We start from the raw sequence: 17,409 nt of genomic DNA, 5'->3' as shown, positions 1-17,409 counted from the left end.
AAAGTAATCTATATATATAGGCTATATAAGTTTTGTAGCACAAAAACAGACATACAAGTATCTTTTGAAAACTTTCTTGACAGCCCTATCACTTTTTATGTTATCAGCATTTATGTTACATAAAATAACATAAGGTCTGAATTTATCAACCCCCCCCCCCCCGAGAAAATCATACGAATAATATTCAATTTCATATTTATAGCACACAAACCCACCAAACATAGACGAATCATTATTATACATGAAACCAAAAGAATTGCATTATTTTGATGAACTATTATAACTTGCTTTGCCTCCCTCTTAATCTAAAGACACTATCAATTTCACATCCAATCAATTTCTCATGAATACAATTAAAAATAAAAGTCCCTTCTCACTTCCTGTTTTCATGTTCAAAATCCTGATTCACACAGATAAACAGCGGATAATGGAAATAAAATGTGTTGTGGAGGCAGTTTCATGTTGATTTTAGGGTTAAACCAGGGTATATTTAGCAGAAACACGCATGGATTGATGAGTAAAAATATATGTTCGTAAGTGTAACACTTCACAGTAACCTTGAACAAAAATCATGAATATTGAGAGAAAGTCTCATTAATAACTAATCATGTGTGAGACTAGGAATATGTATTACGATTTTGATTCATGCTGTCTATATAACGTTGACATTCTGCTTCTGTTCAAGTCTGTGTGTTTCAGACACGATGAAGTTGAAGTTTAGCTGAACTCCGTAACCCCAGAAACACAGTCTCGTTTTCCTCATGTTTCTGTAGAAAACATGAGAGTATCATGTTCATGTTCCCAGAGGCTTTAGTCGACCTTGACTTCCAGACACTCCTGCGATCCCAGTGTTTTAACACACGACAAACACAGGCTCAGGGACACACACACACCTGGTGAAGAGATGATAACACACATGATCCTGTGAGCGTTTGAAACTGGAGCATCTCTGGACAATCCCAAACCAAAGGCTGAACCGGTCACATCAAATATACACTCATCAATTAAATAGATAAAATACATAATAAAATAAAATGAAAGAAAAAAAGAAAGAAAGAAAAAAAAACAGAAAAAAAAAACAGAAACCCTACACAGGAAAATTTATTTAGATGGATGGAATAAAAAATAAATAAAATTAAATAAAATTAAAGCCATGACCCTAAAAGCCAAGAAAATAAAATAAAAAATAATAATAATATAATAATACAAAATAAATAAATTAATAGGCTATATATATATAATAACCAGGAATCCTGAAAAGTGGTTTGGATGGATGGATGAAAAAAATAAAAATAATAATCATAATAATAATAATCATAATAATAATATTATATATATATATACACTTGCATTTATCTATTCTTAAATAATTAACTTATGATTTTATTTATATATTATATATATATATATATATATATATATGTGTGTGTGTGTGTGTGTGTGTAACATAAAAATTAATGTTAATATATTAATCGGATCATTTTTGGGGATCCTTCTAGTGGTACATCTAGTGTCCTCTGTGAGACTGGACTGCATCTTTAAGGAGTGCACACTTTATTTTATTTTTTATTTTAATTGTCAGCTAAAATGCCTTAACTTTTGGCAATCAAATGTCTTAAGATGGACAAAAATTCAAATTAAAAACATTAAAATTTGAGGCTGATATTCCATAGCCTACAGACAATTTGCATATTTTGCTCACTACAGACACTGCATACTTCAGAAATATCATCATGCCCTTCTATAACAAACCCTTGGATGAAGAGTGTAAGATTGAAAAGGTGATGATGATTATAAAGCAGGCGTTGATTGAATTATGGTCATTACCTGATCACTGTAAAACTCTCGGGTGACGATGATGATGATGAAGACATCTATAAAAGACAATAGATGTTAAACAAGTCATTTAGCCTCTCAAGTAAATGCATCTTGATTTAAGGATGATAAGTTACTAACACACTTAGTAACATCATTAGATCTACTCTGTTCTGTTTGATTCTGATAGAGATTTCTCTGGGTTTTCTTGCGATGATGTTGTTTCAGTAAGAGTTTATATTTGCCGCAGGACTCGAGGGATCGAGGGAAATGGAAGTTTGGCATAATAAAAGTGTTTTTCCACAAACACGCCTCATAAGACTCATTAAAGTCATCTGTGTTTCCCCAGAACAGTGAAAACACTTCCAGCGCTCGTGCTTTCGGACGCATACACACTTCATGTTTAATGTGCAATTCTAGGTATAAAATTAACATTACTGTCAATTTAACCCTCTGGTGCTCTTCACGTGACGGTCAAAAATGACTGAAATAAATGTTTTTATATTTCAATGAAATTTATATACTATATTTTAGTTTGATAAGGTTTTTTTTATTTAAAATGTTGTATTTTTAGTGGATTTTATGGTACAAAATTATATTTACGCTGCATTTATAATCCATTTATTCACTTTTTGAGCATTTACCTTAAAATTAAATTTCCAACTCAAACTGTCGTAAATCTTGAATGCTTTAGAGAAAACAGACTGAAGTTTGATCTCTTTTCAAAGACGACACTTGGCAGATTATTGCTGAAGTGAACAAAAAGAGTTACAGAATTTTACGTTTATTGTTATGAAAAATGTGCAAAAATACTATTTTCAATTTTTATATGAAATATATATTTTCAAACACTGTGAGAAAATCAAAGACAAAAATCTAAACATGTTGTGTTCCAAATCTGAGGCTGATATCTCCGTGAATGAGCTTTCAGTGAGAGTGTGTTCGGCTGCAGTACCGAACGCTTCCACTAGAGGAAATTCATTCATTTCCAATGCGCTCATGTTTGACCGCGAGGAACACAAGTGTGACTATTTTTTCAGGACCATTTAACCTGTTCCAATCATGCCCATGATAAGTGGCAAAACATTTACCAAATTTTGTACTATTCAAATGAGGAAAAATAAAATAAAAATTAAACAAATGTTACAATTTTTGGGTCAAAAATGACCGGAGAGCACCATAAACACAGTCCTGGTCAGATTTACAGGCACCCTTGGTAAATGTGAACAAAGAAGCCTGTGAAAATAAACCTGTTAATACAGCATGACCACTCATTTTACACATGAATTAGTTAACTAGTCAGCTCATATAAATCACTCATGCGATGCTGCACATGCACACGTTGTTTTGCTGATAATATCTCAGGTGAGCTAGTCTTGTAAGCTTTATACTTAAAGTCAACAATGAATGACAATATTGCAGTTTATTATAATAAATTGATCAGTGCTTTATCAGTGCACATCATTATTGTTTTAATAATCTTGAATCAGAATCAGTTCCTCTTGCAGCATCTCTTCTCTGATGACGAGGGCGGGGCTATAACCTGTCACTCACATGAGATCACTGCTCGAAATAAACTTCAATCAATCAATCAAAAAAAAAAAATTTTTTTTATAGTGTACCAAATGAGAGGGTTCCCTGGATAGTTTACAGCATTATTTGGCATTTCCATAAGAAAAGCGTGTATCGGTAACGGCTGATATTGTGAATAATCGGCTATCGGTATCGGCTGAGAAACTATCAGTGCATCTCTAAATATTTGCATACCAAATTACTTTTACATACAGTGATTGTTCTTTCCTGTCTTCACACGCAGCCGCTATTTCCTTTAGGAAACGCACATCTATAGTTTCTGTTTTAGTGAAACCACAGCAAGGGTCGCAATGGCAGCGCGAGAGACACGAAACCCTGAGAATGAGCCGTTAAGAGTTAAAGCTCGAGCCTCCAAACATCACTGAGGGTCTCGACACGATAAAGGACGTCAGTGAAGAGAACAGGCATGAGTGGCAAACATGTACAAGTGCAAATGAACTCCTGGAGAGACAGAGAAAGACCGGAGGAATGCGTTTGCTCCTCGGGCCCCAAACTCAGGGTTCATGAGGATAAAACCCAATAACATCACTTACACTCCTTTACTGTGAAGCAGAGCAGGAGAGAAATGAGATTTACACATGAAAGAGCACACACACACACACACACACACGTATACGTATAACTAGGGCTGGGTAAAAAATATAGATTTCTCGATTTTAATTGATTCTCATTTTTACGAAACGATATTGATTCTTAAATCCCAAGAATCGATTAGTCATCCTGTTTTCAGTTGATGAATGAATGGATCATTGTAGCGCATCCCATCCAATAAATCACAATAATCTTTGTGCTTTGTTATTATTGATATGAAACAAAGTCTCAGATTTCAAATTACGTCCATTTTCTTACGAAATTCCAAAACATAAACACTGTGTTGGCGCTGTGGCGTGAGATCGCTCTGGCTCAGCTCTAGAGAAGCACATGATCTTCTCTTCCGCCTTAATAACACCAGTTACAGCGAGAAATAAACATGAATGAGCGTCTGAAAGTGTGTTAAAGATGGAGTACAACTTATCAAAGTCCGTATCATGTGACATGGAGTCGCCCAATCAGTGTTTCAACCGTGGAAAGACGTCAGTAAACAATGTCATGTAACGTCACATTTACCTCAGAAAAACCAGATCCAGTGACCATAAACTCGTCAGTCAGCGAGAAGAATTAACTCTAGAGGAGCATTTTGTTAAATATATGCACCATATTACATTCATTATAATTTTTAATGTTTTTCAATATTTAATGCTTGTTTGAATAAATCTGGCAGGTTTTTATGACAGCCACCATTTAAATGTTTACATTTCATATAACTTTATTATTATATAAAAGTGTATTTTAAGTGTTTGTATACAAATCAGTTAATTTTTACCTTCACTATAGTAGGCTAATGAAGGCTATCGGCTACAACTGACTGCCATAGTTTACAGCATTAGTTCAGAGATTTGTTTTCCTTGAGAAAATGTGCCATGTATTGTCCCTGATATCCAAAATAATCAATATTGAATCGAATCGAATAGTGAAATTTGTGTCAATACCCAGCCCTACGTATAACGGTATACTTTTGCGTTTTATTACATTGGGAGTAAATGAAGTAAAAACGAAACAACACTGATAAGGGGGTGTTTCTATTACTACGGCTAAGGGAGTGCTGGCAAGTTTCAGAAGAGTCTCTCTCCCGAGTCCCGACTGCCGTAATTTAATGTGATTCTGACGTCAGGTGATTAAACCGGCTCTCGGACTGAAAACACTCTGTCTTTGACCTCTTCCCTGTGGAAAAACACCCAGCCAGGAAAAACCAGGACAGAAGAAGAGGATCATCGCTGCTTCCCTGGGAAAATCAATCCGAGAGCAAGCAAGGGATTTATTTGAGACATTTTTCATTTATTTGCACAAAAGAACATAAAAGACGAGAGAACAGACGTGAAGCCGAGCCGGATCCAGTCTCGCCATCGTGGATGGAGATCAGTGTGCGCAGGACTCAGTGTTTTTGTCTTTAAAGAAGCATTTAGAGCAAATTACAAGCAAATTAAAAGCATTTAGTAAAATTACATAAGAAATTATATATTGTTTTCTGGAAAAATAAATAAATAAATTGAGTTTTTGCTTAAAACAAGCAAAATTATCTACCAATTTTTTCTTGTTTTCCATTTGAATTAAGATTTTTGTTATTTATTTGAATTAAGATTATTTTTCTCGTTTTCCATTTGAATTAAGATTATTTTTTTTCATTTGAATTAAGATTTTTTTTCCATCTGAATTAAGATTATTTTTCTCGTTTTCCATTTGAATTAAGTTTTTTTTTCATCTGAATTTAGATTTTTTTTCTCGTTTTCCATTTGAATTTAGATTTTTTTTTCTCGTTTTCCATTTGAATTAAGATTATTTTTTCTCGTTTTCCATTTGAATTAAGATTATTTTTTTCATCTGAATTAAGATTTTTTTTCTCATTTTCCATTTGAATGAAGATTCTTTTTTTTCATCTGAATTAAGATTATTTTTTTTGTTTTCCATTTGAATTAAGATTTTTTTTCATCTGAATTTAGATTTTTTTTCTCGTTTTCCATTTGAATTTAGATAATTTTTCTTGTTTTCCATTTGAATTTAGATTTTTTTTCTTATTTTACATTTGAATTAAGTTTATTTTTCTTACCCTGTTGGCAGATAATTTTGCTTGCTTTGCTTGCACTTAATTTAAAAAAAGATTTAACCAAAAAACAAGATATCATATCTTATGTCATTCAACTTATCTAATGCTTCTTGATTTAAGAATTTGTAGATATTTGGACTGGAAACAAGACAAAAAAAGTTGTTTTCAGTGTGTTTGTTGGAGAAATCCCTCTAATAAGCTGATGTGCTTCTGCAGAATCATGTCTGATTGTTATTAGTGTTTTGCTCAGATCCGATCGGCAGTGTCTAGATCTTCTCCCCGTGGGATCTCCTGCAAACAGATGGAGAATCAGCGGGTTCTGACCCGGACAAATTGGCACGAAGGCGGCTGCGATTGTTTTTCAATATCTGTTGTGACCTTTGACCCCTGGCTCTGCAGTGTGAGGGGTCAGCATGAGGATAGAGATTAAACACAGCGAGTTGCTGTCAGTTATTACTTTTATCCAATCAATAGAGAGCAGGACGCTTGTGTTCAACACGACCTGCGGATATAAAACACTCCACCTCGGTGTGTGTGTGAGTGACTATCCCTTTAAATGCTCAGTCTGAGTCTGTTCAATAGGTTTTTCTAATAAATCACAGCATGTTTCCCGTCACTTTAACCTGATGCGTTTCTCGTATGATGCTGGTAAACAGCTGACATCGGCACACAGACGTCTGTATATAACGTGACCTCGTTTCCATATGAGAGAAACTGCAAGACAGAAATCAGACTTCACTTTAAAGAAAAGGAAATGCTGATGTTGTGCTCAGATCTTTTGATCTTGAGAGAATCTGCAACCAACATCTTGCAAACTTTAGTATCTTGGCAAATTGAAGCACAGATTTCAAACTCAATGTATAAAGTACTATTTTTGGCATCACTGTTTTACAAAGCACCGATCTCACATGATCAAGACCAGTTCTAGAGGAGACATTCGTGAGATTACTGAGAAACATCTGAGAATCTACATTTGCTCACCTTTTAATCTAGTAAAATCAATTGAGAAAGTGTGAAAAAGTGTTAAAAAAAGTCACTGTAGAGCAAATGTACAGATTTATTTAATACAAAAATATATATTTTACAAAATACTTTTCGCAAAAATTGCTCTAAAATCAAAGTCACATGTCTAAGCAAGTTATGTTCCAAATTTGAAGTTGATATCACAAAAATGGACAACTTTCACTGAGATTTTGTTTAGACGTAATAAAATAGTCACCGGGCGACACCCACATTCAATAGATTTTTTTTAATGCGTTCTCCTCTAACAAATTAATAGATTTCTATCACAATGTCACTTATATCACAAAACAGTTGCCAAATATGTAACCCTGAGTCTGAGACCTTTCCGACGATATCTGTGTTAACTTCTTCGTCAAGATTAGAAAGTTCTGATTGTAAAATATTTTAAATACATTTTGAATTATGAACATCGCCACTAGGGGGAGGAGCCTGCTAAACGGTTTCATTGTAACGCAATGTCCAGTTTCAAGACGGTTTTCACAGGATGAGTGTTTAAGCTTTCGAATGAGAACTTAAATTATGATAATTACGAAAATATGTTATACGGAAAAAAAAGAGCCAATAAAAACAGCGCTAGCGGGGGTTAAAGAGACATAATTTAAGAGAGAAGAAGACCTGCACTTTCTAGAGCGCAATATTTCTGCATATAATAATTAAACCATAGAATTCTTTCTTTTTCCGAGATATTGTTCGAATAAAACGCTAGCACTGTGAAAACTAACTTTACAACACCGACAACGACAATATTGATTGAACTGAATTGAATCAACGTGAACTGAATTGATCTGAAAATGACACTTTTGCTGAATTGATGAACTTTGCAGCATCAACAGTTGAATCAACATTGAACAGAACTGTGTTGTATAATCATCCTCTGTAGAGCTGAATTAATAATGAATGATTTTATAATGAATTATTTCACAACATCAACACTTTTATTTTCCTAAGCTGATTTGAAACAGTCTATATTGTTTTAAACGCAATATAAATAACTGTGTAATATAAATAATGTTTTCCCCTGCAACAGTTTCAACAAACAACGTGGCAGAAATACCTGAGATTCTTTCCTTTCGACGCTGTCTGTCGAGCAGATGTTTATTATGCAGCGAAACGGCACGTTTTCATGAAAACGCCGTGAAATTCAACACTGTAATCGGGAAAGGCTGGGGACTTTTCCCTAAGCCTCTGCAAACTTCACAGGAGGACTGCAAAACAAGGCTGCTTCCCACTGGATCAGATCAGATGATAGGAGGATTGCGCCACCTGGTGGGCAAAAGAGGAACTGCAGCATCAGATTCAGATCAATTCGTTCACAATCAGATTTGCTCTGGCTTGTTTTAACTAGCTAATTCAAGGCAGTTCAACTGCAGTTATAACAACCTTGAGCTGAACACACTCAAAACAGTGGAGGTGATAGTGGACTTCAGGAGGAACATATATGCAATTCAATGATAATTGACAGATTAAAAGCCACCAAAAGCCTGTTGTGTCATATTTGTCATTAACATTAACATGAAAAATGTAAGTAAATAAATAAATAAACATTAATTATGTATACATGTATTCATTCATTATTCACTTTGTATATACAAACATTAAAATCAACAATAAAAATGCAAAAAAAGTATGATAATTAACATTAATATTACATTTAATTAACAGTAATAATGTATAATAATTCATTTAAAATATATATAAACATTAAAATTAACAATAAAAATGTTAAAACAATTAATGATGTATGATAATTAACATTAATATTAACATGAATAAATTATGTAATGATTAATGTAAATCATATAGGCCTACAAACGTTAAAATAATAAAATAAAATAAAAATAAAATAAAAGTCATTGTTCTGTCCCCACTAGCTGCTAGACAGACAGTGAACAGGCGAAATGTTGATTCATGGTTTTTAATCTTCCATTAGCTTTCATGAATCTTTTCTCATTGTAAAACTGTAAACAGACATAGAAAATACAGCAATTCGAATTGTACATATTCAAATAAGCGCATAGCTGACTGGACAGTAATTTACTGCCCAAATAAAGCATTCAAATGAAACATTTAATCAACACATTAAGCATTAAACGTTACATTGTCATGTGCGTTTGTTAATTATTTACTTAATAGCTTGTAATCACGGAATCCAAATTAGCCTGATAATCATAACAAAAGATCGCTAGCATACAGAGCTGACTAATGCTCACGCTTAGCACGTCACTTTACGTTTCGTTTTTTTGCAACATTTGCATCTCTAGATTAATGAATTAACTGACAAACATCTTAAACATACTAAACATCATATTTATAGCGATTTAAAGCCTTATGCATGCCACGACTTCACCGTACGAGCCGCTCTTAAAGTCGCCATAAAATCAAATTTTACAATTTGTATTTAATATGTAATATTGTAGTGTTCATTATAAATGATTTATCTGTGCACTTCATTAATTTTTATAAATTCATGTACCCCTATATTCTTTATTCAAATATGCTTTATTTCAAATATTCTTTATTTCCAAATTGCGAGAGGACAGCTGCCATCCTGATAATTAATTTGATATAATTGAGTAGCCTAAACAGCTATGGAGTAAACAGCTATTTTACTGGAGGACATGGTTAGGATGTTTCAGCCCCGGCATGTATTTTCTGTTTAGCCCACTGATCTATATAGAATGACATTCAATGAAAGTCATTATATAGATCAGTGGTTTAGCCCTGTTTAAATATAAAACCCATTTGAATATTAGCCTACCAGCGGAGCTAACTAGATTAGACTCTTACCGTATCCGGTCGGCGAAACAGCAAAAACGCCCTTCTTGCAAAGGAACGATTAGATTGCCGTCTTCTGTTCCTCTTTTAGATAAAAAACCAAGTCTAACTCGTTCATTGCAGCGCTGTCGTCATCTCGCCTCTGGCCCACCTATATTAGATAACCCGATGTGATTGGTGCAGCTCAGATCGAGGGGCATATTTAATGAGCATCATTACTCGACGCCAGAGTAACTCGCTGAGCAAATTCAACTTGTGCTCTCGCGAGAACTCTGGATTACCAGGGTAACCACACATGACTGGAGAGTAAACACATAAATGTCCCAGATCCAACCTATTTAGTGGCCGCAAATAGTGGTTTCGCTGACACTGCATTTTTATGTAAATTAAGCACTGAAATGGCCCCAGGGCCCCCGAAATCGCTCACTCTGTTGCGTCGGGGCCCCCCGATCGGCATACCGAAAGGGCCCAGGCCTAGGGCCTAAGAAAGTATTTGTTTAATACTAAAAACGTGTAATAAACCACCTCTTTTTAAAAAAAATGTGTTTATGCATTTTTTGCATAAAAAAAGACAAGACAAATGGAACTTTTCAAACATTTATTATAAAAATCAAACATTACATGGGAACACATTTAAACACATTAAAACAGAAAACACAGAACTACATCATTTATTTCGGTGGTTTCGGTGGAGCTTCTGTGAAACCTTCCTTGGTGATTTCAGTGGGGACAGCCGGACCGTTGGATATTTGAGGTTGGAAGGAATGAAGACTCTCCACCAGGGTTCTTGCAGGTTTCAGTAAGTCAAATTTAAGACCTTTTTAATACATTTTAAGACCATAAAGATTGAAATTTAAGACCTACACGACGCATTACCAAATAAATGGATTCAAATCAAAGAATTAGGCTAATTTTATTTCAATGAATTCAGTAATTGAAAAAGCATTAATTTAATTTACAGATAAATCACATTAGTAACCTTCCACACCCAACAACGCGTGTCAGAGAAAAGAACAGAATCAATTTTTTTTTTTTTATAGAAAATTGTACTTTGCATATTATACTGTAAAAAACACATAATTAGTTGATTTTAGTTGATCATAACTAGAGATGAAATGGCATGAACATTTAATTTCATGATTATAGTGACAAAAATGATCATGGTTATCACAGAATCCTGTTCAAAAAGTACAAATACTACACAATGAAATCAATTCACCATGTTTTATGTCGAAAACCAGCAAATAACAAATAAATTTCCATTAAAAATGAATATTTGTGTCTTGCATGTTATATACTAACATGTACAAGTTAAAATAAAGGTTTGACAAAAAAGGTTTTATAAAAAGATAAACCTCACATATTTCAGACTTTAAATATTTTTTTTTATAAAAAGAATGAGTCCAAAAAGATAAATTACTGACATTTACAATGCACTTTAGCTTATCTTTTATTATTAATAGTAAAATTAGGTCCGATTTTCCCGTGGCGTCTGTCGTTGCTATGCAACCATGCCCTGCGTCTCCACAACGACAAAGAAGTTTTAGTGGCTAATGGATTTCCCACCACCGAGAAACGCTTGCTGTAGCTCTGCTACAAGATTTATTTACGGAGAAGAGAACACCACCCGTAGTGTTTGGGTGCACCCCCATCATTCCTGTTGACTGAGCTTTCAGACAGCGCCTGGAAAAAACGAGCGCGTCGCTTCTATTATGAGCACGCTTACCGCGCGCCTACATTTGAATGAACTTGAGCGCGCAAAAGACGCGATATGTGAACGGCCTCTTGGCGAGCGACCTCCAATCAGGCCGCGAGCGACGTGTTGGAGACCCTGCACTAGAGCTCCGCTTTGTAGGCTACGACTCGATACTTTTTTGCTACTTTGTAATAACTTTCTGCGGCCAGCGTTTCTGGAAATAAACGAGGGTAAACCCTTTTTAAGACCTGACTAAATGAAATTTAAGACCGCGGATGAAAATCTGGCCGTTTTTAAGACTTTTTAAGGCCTTAAATTTGAAGTTCAGAATTTTAGACTTTTTAAGACTTTTTAAGACCCCGCGGGAACCCTGTCCACCCTCGCTTCGCTGGGCTCGGCCCCTCCTGCAAAGAGCGAGAAAGGCAAAGAGTCAGCGAACATGCCGACACGTCAGACAAAAGGTTAAACAGACCCACCAAAAGATGGACTTACTGAAGCGCACTCCCTCGTCTCCGGGTCCTCCTCTGCCGTCTGCGGAGGGCCGGCCCGGCTGGCCGCTTAGGGGTCCTCCTGTTCCTCTTTGACCTGGAGGAGGTGCTCAAACAGCTTGGCGGCCAGATTTAAGGCATAAAACCGGTCAGCCGTGGGCATGAACTGTGCCACCTTGTGCCTGTCCCCGGGGCTGTGGGTGTTCTTGGCCTGTACAGAGAGAAATGCATAGTTAGAAACAAACACATGCACGTCAGAAAGACTTTCAGGCAACAGGGGTTGTCCCAGACCCGCACCTCCTCCTCCGACGACGCCTCCTCCAGAGGGATGGTGGGGTCCTCCAGGTCGCCAGACTCAAGCAAGTCCAGGGAGGAGGTCAAGGCCACGGTCGGGTTGCTCGCCCGCAGCTCGGCGAGGTCCTGCAGGATCTTCTTCCTCTTTAGAGCCTGCAGGGTCTCTCGCCGAGCTGCCACCGTCAGCTCCGAGTGGGCCCTCAGGTGGCGGTCCATCCTGGAGCAGGACTTGCTGCAGGCAGGCACGGGGCAGGTGCCCTTCCGGACGTCCACCCTCCCGGACGAAATAGCAAGCAGCAGCTTGCGTTCTTTCCTATTTTTCACCCTGTGGGTCAGCGTCAGGTGCTGGCTCAGCTGGCTGTACAGCTTGTGGCAAAGCGGGCAGTCTTTAACTCCCATATTAAAAAATAATTAGATTAGAAAAAGATATTAAGAGTATAAGTAAAAACGAAAATCCAATAAAATACGTCATGAGGAATGTGTCGAGAACCTGGTGCAATGTGTGTGTGTGTATGTGAAAGTGAATGCAACAAGTAAAAATGTGTTGAGGAATATGAGTGTAAATGACAAAGGTTGACCCGTGCAGGGATCATTTATAGCCTTTTGAGGTCCGCATTCAGCTCAAGGGGATGCGAAAGTGGACTGAGTTTGATGGCAGCGGGGGAGGGGCATCTTTTAAATCTCAAATCTTCAAATAAGACTTTAAAAGGTACAATATGCAAGATTTTCTACCGCTAGAGGGCTCTACATTCCAAACAACAACAACGGCGTAGCTTGATGACAATGTGAAGGAGCGTGGAATGATGGGAACTGTCGTTTTCAACTCCACCGTGGATGTAAATCAGTCAGACGGGAATCGAAAAATCATGTTCATGGATGTGGTAAAGTTCTATTTTTATAAATGTTGTGTTTAATGACATGCTTTTATTTAATTAAAATGAATTAACCGCAAGAAAAGTAAGGTTTAATACTAAATTGGTTATCATAGATGTTACTGTATTTGTCGAATTCATTGTTGTGATAACGCTGCACAGTTTTACGTGTTCTAAACAATTGTTGTAAAAGTACATTCGAACATACCCACATCATTTGCCAAAATACTGATGAATCTTTATGTATAACACATGCTATATGTAACGAAGATCAGATGTTGTGGGAAGAAGGAGGCGGGAACCGGCGAACATTCATGACACATTTTAATGATAAAAATAAAACAAATACAAAACGAAAGTAAAAGACAGCAGCCCCTCACGGACGACTGCTGTCACAATAAAACAAAACAACACACGTTCAGGCCTGTCCTCTCTCGCTCTTCACTGTCGTCGCTCCTCCTTTAAGCTTCCGCTCCTCCATGAGAGATATGAGACCGGTGCGTCGCGCAGGTCAGTAATCACGCCACCGGCCTCGTGCTGCTCTCTCACGGCCTTCGGCCTCGTCCCGCTCGCCACACTATATTTATTTACATGGCCATAAACACCAGACTCAAACAGCTTGGCGTCCAGATTTAAGGCGTAAAACCGGTCAGCCGTGGAGGTGTCTTGGCACATGAACTGTGCCAACTTGTGCCTGTCCCCGGGGCTGTGGGTGTTCTTGGCCTGTACAGAGAGAGGAAAGCATAGTTAGAAACAAACACACGCACGTCAGAAATTCACAAGGCAGAAACACACGCGGGAAAGCTCACATGGGTGGCGATGGAGGTTCGCAGGTCTGTGAAGGTGGGAGTTCCTGGCAGTTCCATCCTAGCCCATGCCTCCTGGAAGTACTGATTCAGGTTCTTGCATGAGCTGTGCTTGGACGTGAAGAAAAAATAATGGGCGTCGCTACCGCCCACCAAGTACTCCCTCACAGCTAGGAACTCCCTCATCCAACCGTACTCCTCCTCGCTCAAGGCCAGCTGAGTGGCCCGAAGGCAGGGTTGGTCTTGTGGGAAGAAATCTGCAGAAAAAGCGACAAACGAGTGGCGTAAGAGAGAACTGCGCAGAGAGAGAGAGAGAGATAAAACCACTCACATTGATGATGTAGCAACCACCCATGGCGGCCTTCTGCGCTGCCTCCACCTCCCCAATGGTCATATTAGGGACTTTAAGCAACAGCTGCGAATGGAACGGCTACGGCGACCGGAAGTATGCCGTCACACCGCCGTAGCCAAGAACGTAAAAATTACTAAGCAACCGTAAACAGGACAGCGCAACGCGGCATTAATTCATTTATTGAGATACAAAAAAAAAAAAACGTTAAAATTAGCTTAAGTTTAAAACATTTTAACACATATTATATAAAAGACTAGTGGTACAATCATAAACTGATGCAATTACAATGTCATATGCCATAAAACATAACATTTATTTACCTAATCTCTCACGTTGTAGCTACTCCGGCAAATCGGCTGTTCTCCCGTAGTAGCAAAGTAGCAGTTAAATTCGCGCATGCACAATACAACGCCAGAACGCCGTTGCCGTTCCACCAGAGGCTGTTGCTTAAAGTCCCTATTTTGGAACAGCCCATCGCGATGCCCAAAGATGCACGCCAAGCAGGCGGTGAGGTGCCCATAAACCGACCACTGGTCCTTCTGGCGGTCACTTTGAGACGGGCTGTGAGGAAAAAAAGGAGAAGCGTTATGGGGCGTGTGGAACGCTGATGATTGAGAGGTAAGAGGAGGCAAAAACTTACCCAGGATTTCAGGAATGGCGATCATGGCAGAGGCAGCGCACTGACGGAGAGTGGCCTTGGGGATGAGTTGGCTCTCCTTGGCCTGTTTGAACGCCACCTCATGAATGACCACTCTCCGTCTCACCGAGCGAATCATTGATTTTATCTCTCGGTTCAGGCCAACCATCACGGTGCGGGAGAGCGGGCAGGTGGGCGGCGGGGTCTCTGCCACGTAGGCCAGGAACTGGGCCACATTTTTAAGGTACATTTGTATAGTCGGCTCCACGATCTTGGCCTGGTTGAGGGAGTTATGCCAAGACCGCATCCTCGCCGTCTGTTTAATGAAGCCCAGGCTGGCCAGGTCGGTTTGCCCCACCGCCATGTACGCAATCGAAATATTTTTGACCCTACATTGTTCACCAGCCTCGGAGTGGGGTCGGGGAAGCAGAGAGCAGACAGGAGTCTACTTGTGACCCGGGCGACCTGGGCGGAGGTAATTTTGTTTGTATTTCACATTTATTATAAATTTTTATTGACTAAACCACATTTTCTGTACTAATTACACACAACCGAACACATTCATCTAACTTTCAAGTAATTTCAGTGTTTAAAAATTAAATAAATAACTAGGGCTAGGGCCCTCAAACTCTGGGGCCCGACTCAAGGGCCCGTGACGACGGAACTCGCAGAGTTTCGGGGTCCTACGACCTTCCCAAAAAAAATCATTTGTTTCATTCAAATTAAGCACTGAAATGGCGCCCCCGATCAACATACCGAAAGGGCCTGTCCCTAGGGCCTAAAAAAGTAAGTTTTTTTTTTTTTTTCATTCATCTCTCTCAGAAACAGGCCTGTTTTCAGCCAAACACTCGTCCAGACTTGAAGGGCTTCAAAAGTGGCTAGGGCCCTCAAATAGAGCTGCACGTTTAATCGTTAAAAGATCGTGATCTCGATTCAACTCCCCCACGTGATCTTAATCCTGTATTTCTACGATTCTGCCAATGATATTCAACGAGATAACGCGCTAGGGGTGGAACGGATCGCACTAGTTTTGGTTCAGCACGCATGTGATTCGCGGATTAACTGCTAAATTTAACCATCATAGAGTGAAAGTTCATAATTTGGACGTGTACTGACTTTCCAATTTACACATTCAAACAATTTTAATTGTGGAAGAAGAGCTGAAATCCGGGACTCGCGCGTTATCTGTGCGCACAGCCACCGAGAGAGGGAGAGGCGCATTTCAGACAGCGCTCGAATGCAGAATTGATTCCTCTTTCGCGTTTCCTTGCCCTTGAACGAACACATAAACAAAATATGTGTCAAAATACTGGTCTAAATGACCGTCTTGACAAGTATTCTCTCGTTTATGTCATATGTGAACAGCTGAGAAAGAAACGGATATTTGTCAGTTTTTTTCAGTCTGTGCAGTCGGTCTTAAAGGAGACAGCACTAGGGCTGTCACTTTACGTTCGAAAATCAATTGCACAATCGATCGGACCAACCAACACAAGTTTCGAAAACGAAAATATTTATATATAAATATATCATGTGTCATTGATATAAATAAAACAAAATACAGCTTTAACAAAGATTAAACTATATTTAATTTATACAGTGACAAGTAGTGTTATTTTACATTTAGGCTGAATTACTGATTTCTGTACCTGAATATACTGTTAGACTTTATTTAGTATTCATCTTTGCTTGTAATTTGTGTATTTGTTCTTATTTTATTACTGACTGTTCACTTGTTTTAAATAATGTGTGAACTTTATCAGTTAGGCTAGTAGTTTTTAATGTAGTAGCTATCGACAAACTTCAACTGAGCTTTAAGTAATAAGTGAAAAGCAAAGTTATTATAAACTTATCTCAATTAAACACTTATCTTAAAGTCCGCGTGAACCGGAAGTTGCAAACGACTTTTCTCCAGTGTTGTGACGTATTTTCCAGTGAAAAGGAATATTGAACAGAGGGCAGGGTTTTACTCTAGCGCTCCTCCTCTCCATCTCTCATAACAGACTAACGGTTTGAGGGGAGTGGTTAAGCGTTTTCCAACCCAAGCCGTCAAACTGACGTCATCAGAGAAGGAACGCCATTCCAGACCGGAAGTAACTTTCAGACTTTGATCAAAGATTACGACGGCAAACAATTTTTTTCTGTGTATTAACTTGCACGGATTAATTTTTCACCACAAGACTAGTAATATGCTCTAACAAAGTAAATAGGGTCAATTTTGATTTCAGTTGGACTTTAAACTACAGTATGAGATGGTTAAAAACAAAACTGTTCAATCACAAAGTACCAGCGGCCAGACGAAACAAACGTCTATAAAAGCAACGCTATTCAACGCAACACCATACCCAAAAATGTTGATAGTGTTTCTTGCTAAGAATCTTTAATAGGTCTAGCCTGGCGTAATACCTTTGAATGTTGTC

General features: G+C 38.0%; 1 protein-coding gene and 1 long non-coding RNA gene across 2 annotated transcripts in view; both read right to left on the bottom strand.

The window, feature by feature from the left end:
* LOC311071561 overlaps positions 1–8,268 on the bottom strand; it is a 9,185-nt gene extending 917 nt beyond the window's left edge. The window contains exons 1-3 of the long non-coding RNA XR_014603894.1: positions 8,127–8,268; positions 1,828–1,874; positions 1–893 (exon numbers count right to left, since the gene is read on the bottom strand). The exon at positions 1–893 is cut by the window's left edge and continues 917 nt beyond it. This is a non-coding gene — a long non-coding RNA (uncharacterized lncRNA). The remainder of the gene's footprint in view (positions 894–1,827; positions 1,875–8,126) is intronic.
* A 5,351-nt stretch (positions 8,269–13,619) lies between these two features.
* On the bottom strand, positions 13,620–14,193 carry LOC311071197 (uncharacterized protein). The gene is made up of 2 exons (XM_084095428.1): positions 14,007–14,193; positions 13,620–13,920 (listed from the first exon to the last, which is right to left on the bottom strand). Exons 1-2 carry the CDS (start codon positions 14,187–14,189, stop codon positions 13,639–13,641), a joined length of 465 nt encoding a protein of 154 aa, XP_083951554.1. The 5' UTR covers positions 14,190–14,193; the 3' UTR covers positions 13,620–13,638.
* Positions 14,194–17,409: the final 3,216 nt, after the last annotated feature.

The sequence above is a fragment of the Abramis brama genome (assembly GCF_963993115.1).
Source record: "Abramis brama genome assembly, chromosome: 20".
NCBI classification, from domain to species: domain Eukaryota; kingdom Metazoa; phylum Chordata; class Actinopteri; order Cypriniformes; family Leuciscidae; genus Abramis; species Abramis brama.
This window is presented reverse-complemented; position numbering and strand designations above follow the sequence as displayed.